A 24,932-nucleotide genomic window follows, 5' to 3' on the forward strand; every position below is an offset into this window, starting at 1 on the left:
GCTCACTCTGGGGGAACCTTAAAGGTCCTATGAGGAACCCTACAACAGAGTACGTTGCTCCAAAGGGTACCATTCCCATAATGCCATCAACTTCTCACAAAATCCTGAAGTACTGTAATATTAATAAGAGAAATTATTTATGTAAAGACCTCAGTTTTCCTCTCTGAAATGACAAGAAAATATTTTTGGCTTTAATTTCCAATTTTTCATATTTTAACTTCTCGTAGTTCCTTTTGTCATGGACTAATGCTGCTTTTAAACCTGCAATTCAGTGATTGTTTTTTCTCTTTTGTTTCAGTATTAACACTAACATTATTATTATTTATTATTATTAGTAGTAGTAGTAGTAGTAGTAGTATGGCACTGTAAAGTCAGTGTGCTCACTGAGAGGTGCTGCTGAAAACATAAACTCACCCTGCCATCACTAGTGAGGAGGATGGAGTCACTCTTTATGTCTCTGTGGATGACACCCTGCGTGTGGAGATATGAGAGGGCTTTCAACACCGACAGACACACTGTGGCAATCTGCTCCTCATTCATCCTGCCAGGAAAATACAATAAACACCATGAGTTTCCAGATAATACACCATCTTCACAAAACAACCTGATAAGAGTTCAAAATAATAGTGTAGGAAATACAGTGTCTATATGCAAATAAATAATACAAAATACTCATATAATGGTGTCAAAGTAACTGCAAAATATTGCAACTGACAAAAAGTGTAAAATGAAATGCAGAATCTTGTATTTTGAAAATAGAGAAATACATTTGGCATGGGGACATGACAAGTCCTGCTACATCAGTTAAATAACAGTAATGCTCATGTGCCAGATAGCTAATGCTAACACTATCTACTACTAAAGAAACTCCATTTTGACTGTATTAATCATAAACTGGCAAGTCCTTATTTTGTGTCTCTGGTTTATAAAGTATCACTGTACCACAAATGGTTGCTGTGCATTGCTGAGAGCTCAGTAAATACAGTCAAAACATAACTACAAAATCACTGAAGATTTCCCCACTAGCTAGCATCAAGCTCACTAGCTAGAGCTGAACTTTGTAACTAGCATCTAGCTTACTCCCTAGCATTTAGCTCAGTAACTAGCATCCACCTTAATCCCTAGCATTTAGCTCAGTAACAAGCATCCACCTTATTCCCTAGCATTCAGCTCAGTAACAAGCATCCACCTTATTCCCTAGCATTTAGCTCAGTAACTAGCATCCACCTTAATCCCTAGCATTTAGCTCAGTAACTAGCATCCACCTTACTCCCTAGCATTCAGCTCAGTAACTAGCATCCATCTTACTACCTAGCATTTAGCTCAGTAACTAGCATCCAGCTGACTGAATAGTGAAATTTATGACAACTAATAAAGGCCACTTCCATTCTTTGGAAATCTTTTAAAACATATTAAATATCCAGCAACAGAAATATAAATGAGTTAATCTTGCTACTCTCTATTTCCTTTCCCAGCCCAGGCATTAGAAAGCCGCTATGCTGTTCATGAACTATTCACAAGAGCCGTTCTAAAATGTGCCATTCAACATAATACACCACATTGTGAAAATTCAAAACACACAAGCATTTGATACAAATTACCCACCAATTATTCCTACAACCAAAATAAATAAATAAATAAACAAACAAACAAACAAACAAACAAAACACAAAATGGCACTTTGTATTTCAAATACATAATTCAAGTACATGTATGAGAATTACTGCCCAGCACACACACACACACACACACACACACCCCTGCAGGAAGCAGTGTGTTTCTCAAACCTTATCATTAACATCACATCTACAGCAGAATAATAACACAAAGACAATAGCAGTCTTGTTCAGGCAGCAGTTGTTCAGATGCAGCACGTCTGATTGAGCAGCACATCGGCTGTAAGAGCATGAACACGAGGGCCAGCTGTCGGGGCGACTCCCTTGTTCATTTCTTCTCCCTGCCCGCAGCCTTCCCACTACATTCGAGGGGAACACTTTGTCGTGCCATTTGTTTGTTGACGCCCCCATACTTTGAAGAAACTCACTCTCCCTCACAGATGAGGGGTTTAATGATCTACAGACGCAACGTATGTGCCTGTAATTACATTTCCTGCATAGACAGTGGCTGTGCGGATGTATCTGTAGGCACGTCTATTGTCAAGGACAAACCTTAATCACTAGTTTCATAAATGTGCATAAGAAACAAAACTAGCCACTGCAGAAGATTTAAAAAAAAAAAAAAAAAAAACTCAAATTCTCTGTTCTCTGGCTCAGACACACATACAAACATATTACAATGTATCGCCCACCTGTGCAAAATCTACTGCTGTCACGAGTTTCATTTCAGCCTGGGTTTAATTGGTATCTGGGTGCTGTTTGAACATCCTACACAGTCACGCAGTTTGGCAATGTGCACTCTGTCTTGGCAGCACTAGCAAACTGAGTAGAAAACAGCTGGGAAGAGCAGCACACCTCCAAATAGGAAGAAAAACTCTGTATGCTTCCCTGTGGTCACAGACATCAGATGTAAAATGTGCTTCCATTTCCATTTAAATGCCACTTTTTCCTATAAACCCATAATGTAATGTAATAGCACTGTGAACTCTGAATGGAACCACCATAAGCTTAAAAAACTCACTTCTTCTCCTGAAATGATAAAAAAAAATGCACAGAATCATTGCCTGTGCACCATGGAACTGCCAATGCACAGAACTTGATGTGTTTTGTGCTTCTCGCTATAATAAAGATTTAATCCCTGTGTATTGTTCACCTACTCTGAACGCCCATATCTCTTTCTCTGTAGGCGCTTTGTTAACACAGCCTCTCTCACTCAGAGTGTGAAAGAGTACATATTAGCATTACACTCACAGAAACAACAGGCTTTTTCTCCACAGCTTTCCATTACCAAGTCAAACAGCACAAGATGCATCGAAACAAAGAGAATTTAAAGTGAAAGCAGCTGAGCTCACACCTCCTCTATGACTAATGAAGAGTCTGCTAGAGATCTCAGGACTTCACGCCGACGAGGGCGCCCACCCTCCTGAAAGCATGCAATTAGATCCCAACACCGTGCCACACGAGGCTGATGTACACTGCCAATGACTGTAATTACAAATACACTCCTAGTGGGCGTAAACACACGGGCTGTTTAAAACCCAAACTCAGCAAAAGCAGACTCTGGAAATATTCAGTTTGTATGTGAAAATATGCACCTTTCTTTCACAAACTAAGTGTAACTAGCAGCAATCTAGCAAAGCCAGTCCACCTACCAGCATGTTTTAGGGAGGTAGGAGGAAAACGGAGAACAGAGGAAACTCACATGGACATGGGGTGAAAACAGTAAGATAGTAACCAGACAGATAGTTACAGATAGTACACACAGATAGTACTACCACAGATAGTACAGATAGTAACCAGAGATCAGGATTGACCCCTGGAGCTGTGAGACAATAACTCTACCCGCTGCACCACTGTTCCACCCAACATCAGTTAAGCAAACATATAATAAAACCCTCGTTACACCTGCATATCTTAAATGATAATCTATGTATAATATAATGTCAATTAAACTCGAACAGTTAAATGTGAATACAATCAACTGCGATAGTACGATTCCCCATGTGTAAACAGAAGCCAATACATTTCCGGTGAACATGCAATGACACCTTTTGAGATGGCTGATTTTAAACGTTAGCACAGTGAAACGACAACAGAAGGAAAACCCTGAAGTAAATGAAAAATAATAACAGGAGAATGTCAGGAAATTGGAGCAATTCAGAAACGTAAGCACTGTTGGTCAAGTGTGCTGAAGATGAAATTATTTGACAGATGAATAGCGTAGCCTGGGTTAAATCATGTCTCAGCCAATCAGCAGCAAGCTCTGAGAATGCAGTATATACAGAGAAAAAAAATCTGTGATTAACAACTTGAAGTGCTTGAACTGAAAACTGCACAAAATGCATTGATTTTTTAACGTATGACGGGACTTTCATTGCAAGTGTGAGTGCATGCTCGGTTAAATACTGTTGGAAGGATTACAACCAGTTTTATCAAACTTGTTTCAAATGTTAGGTCTAACTGTTGTCCATCATTACCTTGTGTGCGTGACAATATCCGTTAAAGCCCCGCCTTCCAGGAACTCCATCACCACCCAGAGCTCGTCTCCAACCAGGTAGCTGTTATACATGTCCACCACGTTTTCATGGTGGTAGTCCCTCATAATCACCACCTGCAGCAAACAGACAGACAAGTTCAGCTATAAAAAGAATGCACAATCAGCATGTACTGTTAGAAGCAAAATCTGGTTTTGTCTCTGGATCTAATTATGATATACAGTATAATATTTCACATCTTACAAAGCAGTGATCAACATATTAGTAACGCAGAAACACAGGGTTTGTATACTATCATTAAAATTCATGCATATGCAAAGAACAGTTTTAACTGCAATCATAATTCAAAGTGAAGTGTAATTAGGATTAGCAAAAAAGAATATTTATGGTTCACAAATTAAAAACAAAACACACCAATCATCAGAGATCTTAGTGTCACTTCCTAGGAAGATAGAAAGTAAGGACAAAAGAAAAATTTCTGAATTTTTAATAGATGTTCAGAAAATATAAATGGAAAACAGGCAAATATTTTTTGTGAATTAAGTCAGCTTTTTGATGATTGGATGGGATATTAGCTGTCTTGTTCACTAGGGTAATCAACAGCTTACTGGCAATCAAGCAGGTAAATCTGTCCAGATTCCCAAATGATCAAAAAGCTATGAATTAATGATGTCAGCCATTTTTGTTCACTCTCCCTCACCTCATTAAAGAGCAGCTCGCGTCGCTGCTGTTTTCTCAGGTCCATCTTTTTGACCGCCACCTGCTTGCCGCTGTGCTTCTCCGTGGCGATGCACACAATGCCTGTGGAGCCCTCGCCAATCTTTAGGAAGTTGTCCAGGTATTCACGTGGGTCGCCTGGGTTCACTACAAGCTGCAGAGCAGCACGGAACTGCTCATGAGAGACACGTGAGGGTGGTGGAGGCTCGCAGGCTGAGCCCCAGTATCCAGGGTGGATGTAGGGTGAGGAGGGCTGGGAGTGCGCCCCCTGAGGAGTGTATGGAGGACTAGGCTGAGATGGAGGGTGGTGATATGGTGACGGCTTGTAGTGGAAAGGAGGTGGGTACTGAAAGCTCGGTGGGTAGCCCATCTTGGCATGGCTCTGAGGTAGTTTGAAGGGGCCACGCGGGTACGTCTCAGCTCCTGGCACCCGTGGGCTCCCATCCCGTGACATCCTGTCATAGTCAGCCTGTTCACGAGAGCACAGAAAAACACAAGCCGAAATTTACTACAGCAAACAAAATAGAACAAACAGAAAATATCCTTGACAGATCAATCAACCATATTTAGACTATATGACAAGAACAATGCTTTGTAAATATTTTGTAAATATATGCATGTAATTTATCAAGGAGCTAAAGCTTTCAAGGAAAAATGCAACACCTGAGTCAATGCAATATATCAAGCAACAATAAACAGGTTAGAAGAACAGAGTAGGTGAAAACAACTTCAATACATACAGAAAAAAAACACTGTACTGCACAATATTAATGCTGTGTGCACTCTTAAATACCATCTGTTTCTTGTGATTTACAGTACACTACCATGGTAACCTGCGCTTACACCTCATTCTGAACTTGCCTCCTTGCACATTACCGACTAATTACTACATGCACCTTCTACATTTGCACTGAGCTGGTCTCTACTTTCTCTTCCTCATACCTTGCACATGTATATACATAAATATATATATAATTATAGACATATTGCTATTCGCACTTCTGATTAGATGCTAAACTGCATTTCGTTGGCTCTGTACTTGTACTCTGCACAATGTCAATTAAGGTGAATCTAATCTAATCTAATCTAAAGTGTTCCTGTTCTGTCTCCTACCTATATGCATCTAAAATTTAAATCATTAGATGTTAATGAAAATCCTGACTGAAAAAATGTCCTGTGACTTACTGCTGTCTTTTCATATTAATATAATCATAATTATTATTCAAACAAAGGATATACCAAAATATCTTAATTTGTTCCCAAAAATGTCGTGTGATTCTGGCTGAATAAAAACTACTTCAGATTGTACGTAGGAGCACAGTGATTCTAACATTTATCACATCACAGTACATATAATTGATACACACACACACACACACACAAAATCCCACAAAATACTTTCCTTGCCTCAGCAGGGTCAGGATGGGCAAGAAATTAAATTACATTAAATGTGTTAAACCCCACTCTAGAACACATATTTAGGAGGACATGACGGGAAGACTCCTTTAAGATGCCTGACGAGAATCCCTGCACAGTGTGTAATTATGGCCATTTAGCCAATCACATTCTGCTGATATGCTCACGGGATGGAGGAGCCCGGAGACCCCTCATACGGTGCTGCAATCATTCCCCGGCTGGCTGTCAGCCAGGGCTCTCCTCACCCATGTTCGTTAAATGCACATTAATCTGAATTTGGCAGTATAATCAACAGCCCAACTGGACTGTGAAATTGAATTCTGTGGTGGAACATCACACGGGCTGTTTTTATGCAAAGGCTGCAGAAAACGACTGTGCCACAACGTCAGTCTGTCACAATGAGCCCCCCAGCGTGTGCATTTGTGTGTGTGTGTGTGTGTGTGTGTAAGAGTGCATTTCCCCAAGCACTCCACTCTTAAACAGTCGTCTACAACAGCAGGGAAACACTGCATTGCCTGAAACGTCTAAGCTGAGTGAGAAGAACAAATTGGCTTTTTCCTAAGCATCTGATTAAATGGAAAAAAATTCTCTTTTACAAATAATGAAATGTAGTGCAGTGAATCCTTTTCACATTGCTAATAATAAATCCTTTATAGCGCTTATAGTTCATTCATCATTACTACTTTATCCTGGTCAAGGTTATGGTGGCTCTGGAGCATATCTCTGAAACGCTATGCGTGAGGCAGGAATACACTGAATGAGACACCAGGGGAGATGTGAGGTAGCAACACTACCTGCTGCACCACCGTACCACCCCAAACTGTCATAATCCTTTACACCAAAGACAGCACAGTGGTTAAGGCTCTGAGCTAGTAACCGGATGATCCCAGAATTAACAGGATCCCAATGAGCGCTCTATCATAATTCTAAATGCTCTTCCAGTTCAGAGTCAATTTAGATAAAAGTGAGTTCCAAATGAATAAAGATTTAAAAATCTAGATTTATAAACACCTAAAAAGCACCTAAAACATTCCTAATCTCTTAGTGTGCTTTGAAACACTTTGAAACACTATTCTGGAGTCTAGGGATCACAAAACCAAAAAAAACCCAAAAAACAACAGCGTTATTATTATTATTATTATTATTATTATTATTACTATTATTATGTCAAATGTATGCATCTTAATCTTTTGTAAGAGACACATTCAATTACAGAGCTCCACAATGCAAAGCACAGTTGTTTGTGTCTAAAGCCGCCCAAGCTTTGTGTAGCCTTTCCTCCAGTGTCTCAGATGAATTGCTGTTATCTGTGAGACTACTGGTGTTCCATTAATTGATTTCTGCACCGCTCTCCTAAAAGTAATTGTGTGTCTATGGCAACCCAGCTCCCAAGTAGATTAAGCAGTGACATGAAATCCATCACCAAGCCAGTATGGTAAAGAACATGGGCATCATGGACATGATTTGGCTATCTACAGTGCTTTGGGCAAGAACATCAGAGTGAGGGGGGAAAGAATGAGACCGACTCACCATGGGGCACCAATTTTAGTTTTCTATGTAATTAGAGTTATAAATAAATAAAGACCAATAGATTCAATAGCCTGACAGATCGAACATTTCATCACAAAATAGTGGAGGCCCTCTGGGTCCTTATCTTCTCCTGAAAGGCTCAAAAGTTTTAGCTGTGTGTATTGCGCTTTTTTGTGATTCATGTAGAAGCCCTATCACAATCACATTTCTCCACCAAGAAACAACATGAGGTAGAGAAGAAGAAGGAGAAGAAGAAGAAGAAGAAACTCCGCACTCCCGTGACATGCACTGCTATGCCATTCCACTCTAAAATGGAGTCAGAGCGAGGGAGAAATAAAAGCTTGTTAGATATTAGAACTTACCTTTGTTTAAAAAAATTGTTGTGTTTTTATCTAAGCTTTTATGTAAGCTGACAAGCTATTAAGAGTAAACAACATTCACAGCACATTTTAAAACATGACGTAGTATTACACAGAAGGCTATTATGAATAACCCCCTGAACCTTTCTGATTCATCCTGATGCTCTATTTTGATTTGGAACTTTCTACACTTTCTGCTGCTGTGGTTGGTCCCACATCTATTCCATAAAGATCGAACTTTCCAAAAAATTCCTGAGAGTCATCCTTATTTCAGTGGATAGTCTCACCTCCATAGTGTAGTTGTGTACCTTCTACAAACTGCTGCTGCAAACATAAACTGTCCTGTTCTCATCCCGGGACACGCAGCCCATTATTTACAATATGATCAAGCTGAATGGATGGGGTCACTTTTCAGTCCTCTCAAGGTTTCTTCCTGATGTTTCAAGGAGGTTGTCCTTTCCACTGTCACCTCTGGCTTGCTCATTAAGAATCTAAATCTACATCCAGACTTCTGTAAAGCTGCTTTGTAAAAAATAACTTTTAAACAAATTACTTCAAGTAACTTTTAATACAACATTGTATTCCACAAGATTCAGTTTTAGACCATCTACTATTTTCAGTTTATAGCCAGCTCTCTGGATGCGTCATCCACAAACATAATGATGGCTTTCATGTCTATGCTGATGACATATAATCATACTTACCAGCTCATTAGATTCATCAGCACACCTATGCACAACAAAAGACAGTAACCTAAAAGCTTGAATGAATAGAATTGTTATTTTCCTAAAGTCTAATAAAACTGAAATGCTGATGTTGGGTACTTAGTCTGCCTGCAAAGAGGTTGCTGATTTAATCTGATAGTTATTCTGTGAAACCAAAAGCTACAGTTAACACCATGTTGTAATCCTTAACCCTGGATTTATGTTTGATTCCCATGTAAGTAAAATCTGTAAAAGTGCATATCATTTTAAAATCACAGCCAAAATAAGACACATGCTATCTCCATGTGAGGCTGAGATATTAGTGCATGCTTTCTTAACGTCTACACTGGACAACTGCAATGTCGTGTTAAGTAAGCTCCAGTTAGTCCTGCATCCTTACCAAGAAAAAAGATTATAATTAATATTAAATATTATGTGTGTCCATGTTTTTAATACTTATTGTGATCTAGATAAGATTGAATTTCAATCCCAAAACCTGTATTTAACAATCTGAGGTATACAGGGAAGACATACAGATGACTGAGTGCATTACCTTGCCAATGATCTGGGAGACAGAGGTGTTTTCAGAAAGACGAGGGTAAGTATAGGAGCTGTAGGGCCCGTGCGGTGCAGCCTTGAAGGCACTGATGCCGTAGGGCAGACTGGGCTCCTGTAAGCCAGAGCCTGATCTGGAGCGCTGCCGAATGGCTGGCTGGGGGCTTGTCTGACATATGTATGATGACTTCGGCCTCTTTTCGTACTCATCCCTCAGCGCTGCAGTATAGATTCCTCCGCCCCAGTCACCATCCGGGTAGCTGATCTGCTCACTGTGTAGGGAGGCCCGTGATGGCGTCCCTAATGGCTGCTCGCGGTAATCCTGACTGGATCCTCCCAGAGATGCCCTGTAATAGTTCCTACTGCTACCTGCGGACATCTCATCCGTGGACAGGCGCACCTTGCTCTCTAAGTAGGCGTGGTAGTCTGGCGGCATCTTGGCATAGTCTGAGGACTTCTGAGGCATGGCATCTGGGTAGAAAGGGCTGCGAATGGAGTGGCCGTTCTGTTTGAAGGAGAAGCGGTAGTGGCGCCCCACTGCCCACTCTCCATCGTATGCACCTTTGTCCCGTTCCAGTGGAAAGTCCCTGCTGCTGTCCAGATCGCAGGAGTATCGGGCAAAGTAGTGGCTGAAGCCGTTCTCCTCAGGGCCACTGCTGCTGGCGTTAGCCGAGGCTATGGACAGCTGCTTGACTGAACTGGCCTGGTGGGCTCCTGGTGGACTCTCTTTGCGCAGAGAGTTGGAGCGTGTCACAGAAATGTTGTCAAACTCTTCGAGTAGTCCATTGATGGAAGCATCTTTGGGTGGCTTGCTGCCCCGTACAATAGTCTAAAGAGGGAAAAGTTGGAAAGAGTAAGCAACCCACTAAATTAATCCCTGGGCTTAGATGATGCAATGACCACTACATTAACAGAAGGACTGTCTTCAAACAGTAAATGATTCTGTCTTCAAACAGTGAAAAGAATTTCATCACAGCACTACGGGGTGCTTGTTGCGATTTGACCCAGAAAATGATTACCATAAATATCAGTGGGAGTCTGACAAGAACATGCTATAGTAATCTCAGAATTTGGCACACTGCGGCTTTGAGCGGAACAGCTTTCATCCTAAACAAACGGAGCCTCAGCACATCACATTCCACCCCTACCTAAGAGCATTTCACAGCTATGCTATGACTCATACTAAGCTCTTTTACTCTCAATGTAGGAAAATAAAACAGTGAAAAAAAAAACTATTTTACCTTCTCAGGAGCCAAATGTGAGCATCAAATGCTAAAGGCACAGAGGGGAAGGAAGATACTCAGTTTTTTCCCCTCTCTTTTTAAAATGTGTAACAACACTGCAAGCTTGAGACAACAGAATGACTATATGAGAAATAATATGATGCTAGCACATGAGACAACATGGAAGTTCTGGGAACCAATCAGCTCTATGTTGTAACCTTCCCCCTGTTTAAATGATATTATTTAGACACTATTGCAAATAGTAATAACCTGTAAGCAGCTGTCCAAAAACCTGTCAGCAGGTCCAGATGTATAATTCTCACTCCCATTACTACATACTGTTAGTACTAGGTACCATTACTATTACAAACTTGAAAATATCTATAGTAATGCTTTCATTTAAGTATAACTTACTGCAAAAAGGAACAGAGCACCTCCATAGTACAAGCCAAGGCATCACAACACTGGTGTCAGATGTTGGTCATGTGGAACTGATGGTGTATCAACCCAACGAACACACATAATTTAAGTTCAGGGGAAATGTCATTGAGACCAGCAAAGTTAAACTGCCTTTGGGAATCTTACCCAATAATATCACCATGCAGTCATATAGTGTAAGGTGTGTTTTTCTTTCAGCATTTTTAATTTATTGTATATATAAAAATAAAATTGCATTTAACACAACATATCTGCTGCTTTGTGATAAGCACAAAGCACTGTAATAACAATGCCAATTTACTTTAGGAACATCCAAAAACACTACAGCAGAGAGCCAAATAATTGAAACAAAGGATCCATTAAATATTTATTGACTGCTGTAACTCAGCCTGCATGGCTGATATGCTCCAAGTGTTGATTTTAAGGCAGGAGTTTATAAATCTCCAGGACAGGACAGTCACATCACAGCAGTGTCATTAAACCAAGTCCTATCCATCTCTATAATGCAGTTGTCACTAAAAGATGGGGTCACACACCAAACCCGAGCCTAAGGCTTCAGATCAACACACAACTCACATTATAGGAACAGTGTCAGTGGACTAATGCAACAGACCACAACAGCATGTCTGTCTCAAACCGGACCTCATCAGCATGTCTATCCTACCCCATCCATCACTGTCACTCTGGCTACTTCATATTAAGTTCTATTAATGCCAATAATTAATAGTAAATTAAAGGATTTGTTCTTACAACATGATCACATTTTTGAATTTGCTATGAAGCGAAGATCACATTTAATAGTAACAGAAAAAAAATCGCTGACATAAATTGTGTCAAACCATGCTCTGCTGGAAATTATGTAGAAGAGTCTTCTTGATAGAATAATTCATAAACGTTAACCAGCTTTTGTAAGATGGAAATATACTGTGATGTTTTTTTTTCCTTGAGAAAGCCCAGCAGGTTCTATAAAAAGCCATTAAGAATTATGTCGAACAAATATGAACATGAATTGTACATTTTCTGCTTAATTCATCTGATGCCAAGCAGGAGAAGATGGAGTGTTTATTACTGAAGAGAAAAGAAACTAGGTCTGGAGTGAAAATCAATAAGCATGGAGAAGCACAAAAGGGGAGAAAAAAAGCAGGAGAGAGAGTGTGATGGAGAGAGGAAGGCAAAGGGAGGAGGTGAAGTGAGGTTAATTGTGTGCCAAATCAATGTCAAGCTCCAGAATCAAACTCAGTTTGGGAAAACTGCCCATTCGTTTGAATTAGGTGTCTGATAATGCTGGAGTGCCAAGTACTACTTCCACATACTCTCTCTCTCTCTCTCTCTCTCTCTCTTCGTTGTTTTGTGAGTGGTAAATTCAGCACTGTACTCTCTTCCTCTCTGCTGGCTGCTGTGACAGGAGCCATATTTCACCTGGGCTCTGTCTCTGGCCTGTCCTGCTGTGATAAGGTGTAATAGATCCACTCTCGGCCCCGACACCGCTGTCGTCTCAAGGTAAGTGAGGGAACGAAATGAGAGAACATGAGAGAAGTGAACAGGTGGAGGAGGAGTGTGGGAAAGAATGGGCTCACCAGAAGATAAGCAAGGGATTAACCTTGAATGTAATGAAGTGTGTGTGTGTGGGGGGGGGTGTAATTAATGACACTGCCTCTAGCAGAGCTCAACACCACTACCTTTCCTCAAAATGCTCAGATGAGGCCCATAGACGAGGGCAGTGTGCAGGTCAAAAGCAGCACACTCTTACAAAGTCACACTGTTTAATCGAGGGGTTTCACAACAAGAATCTCCTCATGGCACTGTTTTGAAATAAACAGTCGACTGTTGCCTAGGAGTCCAATCCCAATAAATCTCTTTAACTCCAGAATAATTAGTGATAGGTTCAAAAAACTGAAACAGTATAATCAAAAGCAATTCCCACAAAAATGTCACCATGTAACAGCAGGTAGACTGGGGTCACTATATCAATACCCCACACACTCGTGTCATTCAGTAGTGCAGCTCATAAAAAAAAAAATCCTAAACAAAAGCAAAATAACTAGCTGCAATAGCATCCCAGCTTACTAGCGGATCTGCTTTATTGTTTCAGACTGCAGCTATGTCCAGCACATCATATTACCAGGATACATTTGTATCATTATATCACTGTAACCTGCAGATTAATCTCTGTTATATCCTTATAACGTTGCCTCAGGTATTGCCTCTGACTCCATAAACTCCTAAGGCAAGAGTCAGGAAAATCAACTCTGGGAAGCTTGAAGACATAGTCTGCTAACTCTACTCTACTTAACAAACTGAGACCAGGGTTGCCAGGTCTGTGTAATAAAAGCCAGTCCAGTGGACAATCAAAACTACCCCAAAAACAAACTGAATACCAAAACTCAAAGCCTACACAGTGAGAAAGCAGCATTAAAAACATCTCTACTCCTTTCTCCAAGGTCCTAAAATGACCTTGTATTATTACTTACACAAAACAGCATACATTCACTCAGAAACATACAAAGCTAATATGAAGACTGGGAAGATGCAGTACATCTATCACAAGACACCAACTGACATGGTCACTAGTGTATGCTGAGAAGTTCAGATGTGTGTTAGGGGTTTCTATGACAATGCATTTTTGTGATGATCTTTAGGTCATTTTGGTATAGGATTTGGTTATAACATGGATTTTTACTACCTTTTAATATACAAATATAATATTAAACTCCAAGCCAATCCCGAAGCCATGGGGAAAAAAATACAATAGTTCAAAAGTTGCCTATAGTGATGCTCCTGATAACTAGAACCTGGTTATAAAGGATTCCCAGAATCTATTTTTAATCTATGTCTACTCTGACTCATAATCTGTAGAGTACACACTGACTGAAAGTGGTGTTTAGAGTGTCAGCTTCCAAACAGAACTCTGGCTCCACCTTGTGGTGAAGAACTCTCATTGCTTGCTGATTAAGAGATTTTTTTTCACACAGTATTACTAGCTGAGCAAAACCCACTGTTAATAAATTCCACAACACAAGTGAATTGTGTGAATTAAGCTTTGACATTTGCATGATTAGATTAATAAATTCAACCTTAATGATATGCTTAAATAAGTAACCTTTAAAGGTCAGTTGCAATGGGCTTTAAAACCCCCTGAAGTGTGACATCTAAGATAGCATGAGCTCTTCTGAGCACTACATCAAAACCTCATCTCAGCGAATACTGTACTGCAGTACTCCAGGCGGAGAGTAACTCATGCAGCACATATGCACTCTGGAGTTTATGACAGAAAGACTGCCACAGCAAATGGGCACCAGAAGCACAATTATGTTTCTGACCCGTACAGCAGTGGGAGTACAGATTGACCCTTACACATCAGTAATGGTAGGATCCAGTGGGCTTAAGGCCTAAATGAATTAAAACAACACAGTCAAAGATAACAGTAAAAAATATAAGAAATAGAAACCAAGGAAGAAACAGAACCAAGGAATTATTTTCAGTGTTTTTGGAGGCACAGTCTCACCAAAATTGGACAGTTGAAGATTGAAATAAGACCCTGCAACCTTTTTTTTCTAATTTTTAACTGTCCTGCCCAGATTCAGTGAGCCTGTGCCAACAATGTCCTCAGATGAGTGTCCTGTTGTTGACTGACAGGAGTGGAATCCAATGTGGTTTTCTGCTGTTGTAAAGTGGTTATTTGAATGACTATAGCCTTCCTGTCAGCTAGAACCAGTCTGGCCTTTCTCCTCTGACAGCTCTTATCAACGAGGCATTTCCACCAGCAGAACTGCTCCTCACTTGAGTCAGCAGTTTCTAAAATACTCAAACCAGCCTGTCTGGCAACAACACCCATGCCACAGACAAAGTCACTGAGATCACATTTTTCCCCATTCTGATGATTGATATGAACATTGACTGAAGCTCTTGACCTGTATCTGCATGATTATAGGCACTCTCTGCTGCCAAATGATTGACTGATTGCTTCGATGCTCATGTCACTTCTCCTCATTCACCAATTTCTTGAATATAATTCACAGCACCTTACTGCTCTGTACACTGAGGTCAGCTGCCATAGATGATAAGCAATAAGATGATTTTAAGGTTACCTGTATTGGAGGAAGATGCTGTAGTTCCTCTTGATATTTTCACAGAGCAGTTGGTAGTCTACTTTGCTTTGATCATTAATCATGAAATACATCCAGATCACTGTCATATCATGTCACCTGTTCATTAGTATAGCAGCACTAGGATGATGTCACACAGCATCATGTGGTATCAGATCACAGATCACCTGACCAGTACAGGTATTGATGCATCCCTAATATGCACAACAGCAACGTTCACATACATGTTCATGGTTTTTCTGATGGAAGGAGTGTGTGGCCAAACAGGTGGGAGTGTAGGTAAGAGTTGGAGGGAATGTGATAGCCACCTTTCCACTCACATTCATTTGAAGAATTTAGTCAAGCAGATAAACGTGTCATCTTTAGCAATGCTTCAATGCCTCCCCCAAGATTAACTGTCCTATTTATAGCATTACCTTTATCTGTTGTTGTTTGTGGACAATTTCTCTGTACGTGCTGTCTGCTCTGTTAATTCCAACAGAATTAACTCACCAACACACCATGAGTTAACTAGGCACCGAGTCACCAACATGCAGACATTAAGTGAATGTTTTCCTCACTAAAAAAAAAAGGCCAGTGTAAACAGTTACCTATACATTATTGAAACACCAAATAGAGAGAGTACAGGATATGAGGCACCAATCATATTTCTGTGACACCTATACTGGCCAGCAGATGGCAGCTTTCTACTAATCAGTTCTTTATTATACACACATCTCATCAATAAATAATAACAACGAAGCCAAAAATACTTTTAATATAATGTGATGTATCTGAAAACATTTGGAGATGTTATTTCCATGTTCATTTTATTTAAACCATTTATCAGAGATATAACAGTTTGAGAGAAACAGTGATGATGGAGTTTTATAAAAGAAAATTTGATAGTGATGCGTTTTTTGTAGTACATATATTGCTATGATCTTTGAACATACTCCAAAGTTAGCATTGTAGTAATCTGTTTAGTTTCAACAGCAGCAATATTACTAATTTGTTTGAGCATAAGCTATTATTTTCTGTTATGAACTAATCTGCCCTCACTGACGTAAGTAGAGTGGCCCAACGAGAGGTCATGGCTTTCATATAATGATATTTTCAAGCACACCTTTGCCAAAGCTTTGCCCTTGCCTTACTCTCTTCAGACCCCATCTTTAATGCAATTCAAAGGCCAAAACATTATATTCCTGCCTTGATGAGTGACGGCTTAAAGGTCCTGTCCTATTTCTTACACTCCAGAATTTTTATATTTACGTCACCCGACATCAATATTAATAGGCTACTTCATTCTGACAAAATAAATACTGATTGAATTACTTCATCAGATAATCAAAGTGTTTTTAATTGTGTCTCTTGGAACATAATACACTGCTGATTGCTGGTTTCATGACTGACACTGTCCTGCTGCCTTTTATTATGTGCCATGTGCTGTTTCAGAAAGAGAGATTATAATCGTATTAAACCTTCAAAAGCCAACCACATTTTTATTTAGCATTTGTGGTGTATTTAGTTATAAGGCCACTACGTGGGTTAGACTGATAACAGTACTCCAGTTCAGCACTTGGGGCTGCTCAAGTCCCATTAATGACATACTGAGTGGCTTGAACGTGAGCTTGGGTTTTCTCCTGAGTCATGGTGCTCATGCTGCTGTCTTTATGCTCCACACACTCACAGTGACGGCCATAGTGCTGCGATAGCATGTTCACACACAACAAGCTGCACAGCTTTCCAAGACAGCAGCACATCAATCAAACACAGCACAAGGTTGAACGGTAAAGGTTATGTGACGCAAGGGACAATATGATGAATGTATGTGATTATACTTGTTATTCCACTTGAATGAAAATGTTAGGAGTTTGTGGTTGTCTTTGAAAGATCTATTCCAATCAGAGACAGCTGAGAGAGAGTGACTTGGAGATTTAGGGATGGTATCCTGAGGCACGAGAATAGATGACAAGGAGAGAGAGAGGGATGCAATCAGAGAGAGAAGCTGACTTAAATTGCTGTCCCTGATGACCTTGACTCTAGCAGGCACCATTTTTATTCCTTAAACTCAAACATGAGGGAAATATTTCAAGTGTTTGCCTGTGTGTGATGTTTTTTTGTGCAATGTTTTCCTGATTGAGAGTGACAAGTAGCACAAATGTGAATGGGAAGTCAAATAAATGCTCCATTTTCTAACAAATAAAACTGGGGTGATTGGAAGCTATAGGTAAGGATCAACAGTGGGGTCGTGTGATGGAGGTTACTGTTACCACAGCACAAATGTGAATGGAATTTCAAATAAATTTATAACAAATTTTTAATTTATTAAAGAACAACATTTTTAAAATCATTTTATAGTTATGTTTAATATTTAAATCAGTGATAAACAGTCGTTCCCTCACTTTCTTTTGTACTTAATAAGACAAAGAAATGCAGATTGTTACTGAGATGCCGTGAAGTATAATGTCTGACCATGAACTTTACCTCTAGCCAAGTCAAAGCACCGACACTGGAGAAAACACCTACAAAACATCCCCTTACAGAAAGCTTCATCATATCAACAATTAGATGTTTTTCTTTGTAAATCAGTTTAATATTATGTTTAGATTATGTGGAGCGTCCGCCATACCAGTCGCTGGGAATCAGGCGTTACTATAGAAACAATAACACATAGAACAAGCAACATTAATATAAATGACCAGAACTGAGAATTCAACAGCATTGTGGTATAATAGTAGGAACACAGCCAGTGTGGTAATGACTAGGTATAATTCAGGGTTTAAGTGACACTTTCCTGTTAAATGTAAGTGCTGCTATGTAAGGCATGATATATACTCTATGCCAGTCAGCAAATCCAAGGAACACTAACCCAGTGACCAGAAAATGAATGTCACACTCTGCTTCCAGAATTGTGAGCACTCTCTCTCTCTCACACACACACACACAGCCTAAAATAAGCCTATCCTCTCTGGAGACAGAGCTCAAACACTGCCACTGCTGCAAATTGCAACTTGAGCATTTAACAGCTACAGTCTTCACATTAATATCACTGTATAATTACATGCAGACCTGAACAAGAGCAGGCCAAATGATCACCTGTAAACTCTAAACCTACTCTAAAGTTTGTGTGTGTATGTGGGTGTGTGTGTGTGTGTGTGTGTGTGAGGAATCACTGATCTTTGTGAATAACACACCTGTGTGCCTTTGGCTTTCCTTCCCCTTCCCCTGGATTCAGCCTCAGCCAGTTCAAGCAACTGGCCTTGCTCCGTCTGCCTGGCCCAGGCCAAGAGCCTCTGCACCTGCTGCTTTTCACTGCCTCTCTCTCTCTCTTTCACTGGCCCTCCTTCTTTTGCCTGCATTAGCTCCATCTGCTCACATCATATGTAACCTCATGCAGCTGCCATCCCATCTATACTGTGCTAGCAACAGAGGCCTACTATCAGATTTCCCTCCAATCACGTGATGTGTGCTGGTGCTCTGCTATTACTGAATCACTGACTGTGAGTGCTCATCTGTCAATACTATACTACAGAGACACAAGCCTTGATGTGGGGCTAATCATGCTGGTACATTGATGGGCTACTCTAAATTATCACTTGGTGTGAACAAGCATGTGATCACATGTCTGTGATGCGCTGCGATGGACTGGCGTCCCATTTAAGGTGTGTTCCTTCCTCACGTCCAGTGTTCCTGGGACACACTCCAGATCCACCATGATTCTGAACAGAATCAAGTGCTTACTGAAGATGAATGAATGAATGAATAAATATTATAGTTTCAGTTTTAGGTTTAGTAATTTGAGTTCTCTGGTTGAAGGTAGACAGTCAAGCTGGTGCAATTTTCCCTACTGCTAATAGCACCATGTTGTTATTAAAATTCAGGGCTGGTATTTATAAAACCACTAAACCTTTGGGCTTAAGTGGTAAAAATACTATTCTTAGGTTTAATAATGGGAGCAATGTACAAACAAATCTTTAGCTATAAGAGTATTCTTAAATGCGTGAGTATTTAAGAGGTATCTCAAAGCAGCAAAAAGTGGCAGCACTGCATCAGAAAAGGCAGAAACTTTATGCTCATGAAGCTGTATTGCATTTGATTGATCATCAAATGTCATAAAAATGTTATACTTTTTTATAAATCGTAGATTTGGTCATTAATCAAATACCTCTAGCAACACTCTAAGCAACAACATGATTCTGGCGTGAGGAGGCACAGCCAAAACGGCACAATGTAATGGGCCATACTCATAGTCGAGTTGTGGATGTAATGAGGATTTAATATTGAAATTGCACACACTGGCATACAGATCTCAGAAATAACTACAGACTTCAGCTCTATTCAGAGATTTGCATGAGAGTTACGCTTGCAGGTTGGAGTTTGCCTTAAACAGAGTCTCGGTGTCTCAGATATGCATGATTCCACCATTGAACACATTTAAGCACATTTTTCTTGCACAATATCAGCTTGAGTGACGAGCAGAATTAAGTCCTGAGCCACTGTCTGACAGTTTGATGTAACCACAACATGTCACGCTAAAATTTGTTTTGGGCTATAAACACACTCAAAAAAATTATGGAATGCCTTTCAAGGTCAATGTCAATGCATAAATTAATTAATAGACATAATTAATAGTATCATCCATTAAAAGCCCCAAGTTTTTTGTTTGTTTGTTTGGCTGGTTAATGTTTTTGCATGGAGAATATCGGAGGAGGTAACATCTTAGTTGGAGACGCTGCTTATCTCAAGTATTAATTTTTTATGTATAAATTTATAAGCCATAAATGGAGCAGATAAGGGCTTGGTCAGCTTATCCTTCAAACTGTCGGCACGTTTTCTTTATTGCATAGGCCCATGAATTATCGAAAATATTAGCATTATTTTATTATTTCAACCAATCAAAATGGTGAATTAAAAGTGTGCTAAAAATAGTTCCTGATTTAGTATCTCTTGGTTTCATAAAGTTGTGTGTACTGTTAATTGTAAAAAAAAAAATAAATAAATAAAATGCCAAATAATAGAATATGCTGAATCAAGTGCTCTTTCATATACTGTATTTGATAATAGAAGTGGAATATTTCCATGCTTGCTTCTCAATCATATATCATTGTATTAGTATTTTTATTATTTTCCCTTTTTAAACTGTCCTTTGCTTGAATTGTCTTCAGTCCGCATTTTCTATCCTTAAGTTTTAGCAGGTGTAAAGGCAAATACTTGTGTTTAAAGGCGATGGTCTTGATGCTACTGGAAACCCCACTTCAGACCCTCAGAGGCATGAACTACACACAGGTGATTTTGCAAAATCTGAATTGGGCTTGACTTAGGCACATGCATAACCAGATTCTGAATACAGGTAACTTTCCCCATGTAAGTACTGACACAACATTTGGGCTTAAGTCGCCAACTCACTGAATATGGCCCAATATGTGTAAATCTGAAAAATTCCACATTCCAGTAATAAAATGCTTCTGCTTTTAGATTATTCAGCATTTACTCTCATGCTATCCACAAAATATACTATATTAATCACTTTAGCTCTTACAGTGGGTCCCAGCTGTCCTCCTCTGCCCAGAGCTTCTTGTTAATTTTTTCACAAGGCTTTTTGTCAATTTTTTTAAATGCTTAAAATATTTTCTAGCATTCATCTGCAGTATGAAAAATGACTGGATACAAAGCATTAATCACCTCTACCATCACTATTTTTACCCTGACTAGTCAGGTTGACCCTAGCTGAACTCTTTATGTTCTCCTTTCTTCTTCCAACTCAGCTATAAAGACTGTATTTGGGTATTTGGGGTTCCAAATCTCAAACACATCCCTTAGTAAATATGGAGTAAGTTGCATTAAATATGAGATTGTATCTTATCAAATGAAAATATATTTGCCTGAAACGTGAAACATGACTAGTATGCTCTCATTTGCAATTATTATTATTATTATTATTATTATTTCACAAACATAAGGTGTATCTCAACACTGGAGTGACTGTGCTTAGAGTATGGCCTACTTTTCACTTCTGTAAGATAATACTACAGAAATAGGATGTGGTTGATGGATTTATGGCAATGCCACTATCGTACTTCATGTTTAAGATTTACTTCTAGGATTAACACTTACTCCTTACTAAGTAAAATTTTATATCATTTTTACTCCCAAGTTTGAACTCAGAGGAGTTCTTTTACGCTTTAAACATACAGCCTTGATGTTGTATACTGCTTATAGGTGAAACAAGTTGCACATGCTAATTTGACTCGGAGGGTTGAGACACACACAGTGGCTTGAATGGCAAGTGCACTTGTGGAAAAAACAGGCTCAAAGAGTGAGATTGTGTACATTTTTTTCTTATCTTGCTGATGAAGATGGGCAGCAAACAGTCACAACAAATCAGTAAGCACAAGAAGTTATAAATCCCTCCACTGCAAAATAGCCAGTAATAGCAACTGGGCAGGAAATCTATTCAACAAGCATCACAACTTCTCCAGCATGCTAAAAGTCTCGCAAAAGCCCCTCATAAAGTAAAACACACATATACTTAGAACTTTCTCCTCTAACAAGTAATTCCTTGTTCTCTGGCTTTCAGGTGTAAATGATCCAAATGCTACCCTACTCGTGGACACGGAATTTACTTGGACTTGTGAAATGTAGCCCAAAGCGGCACGTACATTTCCTATATCTATGCTTGTGACACTGAATTTGCCTCTTCGTGATTTCATTCAGAAAAAAAAAATTTTAGCCTAATTTAGAAGGAGCATGAAAAAATATTTGTGTTCAAAACAGATATAGATGTTAAACATGCAAAATACAGTAACCTGAGGAACTGATGCTGTTTACCGGTACATGCACACTGCACCAGGTGCAAGTTAGATATGATTTAAATATTACCACAGTGCATCCACTCTCTTCCTACCAGCCGCCGTATTCCACAATAAACAAGAATTTAAAAAATAAGCTTTGCAGTACAAAGCCATTTGAAGAATCACAGTCAGATTGATCAGAAGAGGTACAGTATAGAATCTAAATACAGCACAGCACGACAACTAAATCGTAGAGTATCTCTCTATTAACCATGTTCCTTAAACCGAAACTGTCTAACAAGCTTACATCATGCCTACGTAAAGTACCAATAATCTGGTTTACCGTGAGCTATAGAGACTCTACTGAGTGCATGCACTGAAGCACACTCACCTTAGCAATCATGTGACATGGAAAAATGAGTTATGCACTAGGTCATCTGTTGCACAAAAGAGGAAAACATACATAACTAAACAACAGTAATTCTGACAAAAAGTCGTAAGCGCAAAGGCCACATCCACTGATCTTCAGATAAGGTGAATAAAGACAGACATTGTGTAAGTCGGCGATATGCAGGTAGGATTTATCTTTCCAATGGGAACAGGATGAACACTCACAAGATGGACACTGTTTTCTCTCTCATTCTCTGTACTCCCTTATTACCTCAGGAACGGTACACAGACAAGTCTGCCAACTGCAGGAATGAGCACATCATTCATATGTCACTGCAGTGAATGGAAAAAGATGGGTGGGGGTGGAGGGTTAGCTGAGCCTTTCTAATATTATACACAGCTTAAACCCAGAGACTTACTCCATGCTCCTGATAAGTGCTTCAATCACCCTCATGGCATTAATACTGATGTATACACAGGTCTTTCTTTTTGAAAGGTATAATTTAAAAATGTCATGCAGACAAATACTAATGTAATGTGGAAAAAGCTACAACAGAGGGTTTCTCTTTCAGGAAAAAGGTCCAAGAATAGCTCCTTACAAAGCTAGAACCATTACCCAGCCAAATATACCATTATAGAAATCATTTATTCGCCCCCTACAAAGATTAATAAAAAAAAATCATAATAAGGTTTCATTTTTTTTGCATCCAAATTGTCTTATTTGTGGTTAATAAACATTTTAAGTGCAACAGCACTACTAGTGGTCATAATAAGAACATAGAGAATGGTATGAAGCGAGGCTGTGGCCTAGGTGTAACAAGCCCAGCGCTGTAGATTCACACAGCCAATCAGTGACAGTCGTATCACGTGATTACACAGAGTGACACGATCCTTACACTTAGCTCCATTTGGGCTAATATGTCTGTCGTTTTGGTGATGTTGCTATTATGCGTCATCAGTAGGCGTGTTATGGACTCGGGTGTAATGAACGTGAACAAAGTGGATTGTTCACTCTATCGTCCTTTTCACCGTGAAGTGTGTTTGGAGGAGAAACTAAAAGCTGATAGACTCAGCACACACTGGCTAATTAAAGTACAAATTACACAAAAGGACAGATGACAAGCACAATTTTTGTGTTTTCAGATTGAATGAAATGGTTACAGCTTTTCTGTTTCCATGTTTGTCATCCAGAGGAAACGCAGCATGCACCCAGTAAAGCAAGCGCTTAAAACACTAAAAAAATTTAAATTAGTATTGCACATCCAGATCTCCATTAAGTAATTTGTGTGTGTGTGTGTGTGTGCAATAATTTGCTCCACTATTATTATGTACAGCATTTAACAAATGCCCCAATCCAGAGCAATTTACGAATTATTATTATTATTATTATTATTATTATTATTATTGATAGCAAGATGGCGCTAGTGTGGAGTTTGGCAAGCCATCGCCTGGTGTTTGTGTTCTCTTTACTGAGTATATTTGTCCTGTTTGTGTCCACGTCTGCACAAAAAGTTACCACAGTGCTTGCTTATGATCGTTCGTTTCTTCTTAATCTACGAAGGATCGTAGAAACTGTTTCTGATTCAAATCACGGAGGGTACAAGTTTCCTGATCCCCCGTTCCTGTCTATGTTGCCATCTGAAATATGTCGCTTACCGGACTGCGAATATCATCAGAGGAAGAAACGTTATCGGAAACGGGGAACACGCGGTGGTGTGTTGGTACGCGTGAGGAGGTACCTCCGCGTGTCGTCGCTTGGAGGCCCGAGTCATGCGGACTCTCGGAGTCTGGCTTCCAGCTGTGACCACGGCCGGTTTTCGTATTCATGGTCTCTCAAGCGTGGTGCCGTGTCTGTTTATCCGGAACAACTAGGATCGGTGCTCTCGTCAAGGAGTACTTCTCCTAGACTACGGGTCTGTAGAAGAGTTGTAAATCCCCGGAACCTTCGTTCATTGGATTATTCCTCGTCGTCGGAGCATCATCACAATCCTATTCCATATTACCATCAATCCACTCATCAGGAAACGGACTTCACTGAAGTGAGGATGGCGTTGCTAAATGTAAGATCGATTTCAAACAAGACATTTGCAATTAATGAACAAATTTTATCTCATGAGTTGGACCTCTTGTTTATGACTGAGACGTGGCTAAATGCTGGTGAGCTTGGTCCACTCTCTGAAGTTTGTCCTAAAGATTATAACTTTTTTAACACGACAAGGTCAGTCGGTCGTGGTGGGGGATTAGCTACTATTTATAGAAATAATTTAAAATGCCGTCTACTTGCCTCAGAATTGTTTTCTAGTTTTGAAGTTCAGTTATTTAAGATGGACAGCTGTAATCCACTGTTGTGTATACTTGTTTATAGACCTCCCAAGTACAATAAGGATTTTATAAGTGAGTTTTCAGACTTTTTATCCTTTGTTGTGCCGAATGCAGATAGGCTTTTGATACTGGGCATTTTAACATACATGTTTGTTGTCCTTCGAAGCCTATGGTTAAAGAGTTTCTACAAATTATTGACACCTTCAATCTTATACAATCGGTTGTTGGTCCCACTCATAACCAAGGGCACACACTTGATTTAATCCTATCTTATGGCCTTTTAGTCAA

The 24,932-nt window shown here is 39.6% G+C and overlaps 1 protein-coding gene across 5 annotated transcripts in view; it reads right to left on the minus strand.

Moving 5' to 3' along the window:
* The window catches only part of pak5 (p21 protein (Cdc42/Rac)-activated kinase 5), a 65,340-nt gene that overhangs the window by 4,545 nt on the left and 35,863 nt on the right, over window positions 1–24,932 (minus strand). For 4 of the 5 annotated variants that reach the window (XM_026944624.3, XM_053242155.1, XM_034313862.2 and 1 more), the window contains 4 exons: window positions 9,391–10,221; window positions 4,812–5,297; window positions 4,094–4,227; window positions 415–541 (listed from right to left, as the gene is read on the minus strand). In XM_026944624.3, the coding sequence (XP_026800425.2) occupies window positions 415–541; window positions 4,094–4,227; window positions 4,812–5,297; window positions 9,391–10,221 (1,578 nt within the window). Of the gene's footprint in view, window positions 1–414; window positions 542–4,093; window positions 4,228–4,811; window positions 5,298–9,390; window positions 10,222–18,335; window positions 22,310–24,932 lie in introns of those variants that run through there. The other variant, XM_053242156.1, reaches the window with a different exon arrangement.

The sequence above is a fragment of the Pangasianodon hypophthalmus genome, chromosome 19 (genome assembly GCF_027358585.1).
Source record: "Pangasianodon hypophthalmus isolate fPanHyp1 chromosome 19, fPanHyp1.pri, whole genome shotgun sequence".
Lineage (NCBI taxonomy): Eukaryota > Metazoa > Chordata > Actinopteri > Siluriformes > Pangasiidae > Pangasianodon > Pangasianodon hypophthalmus.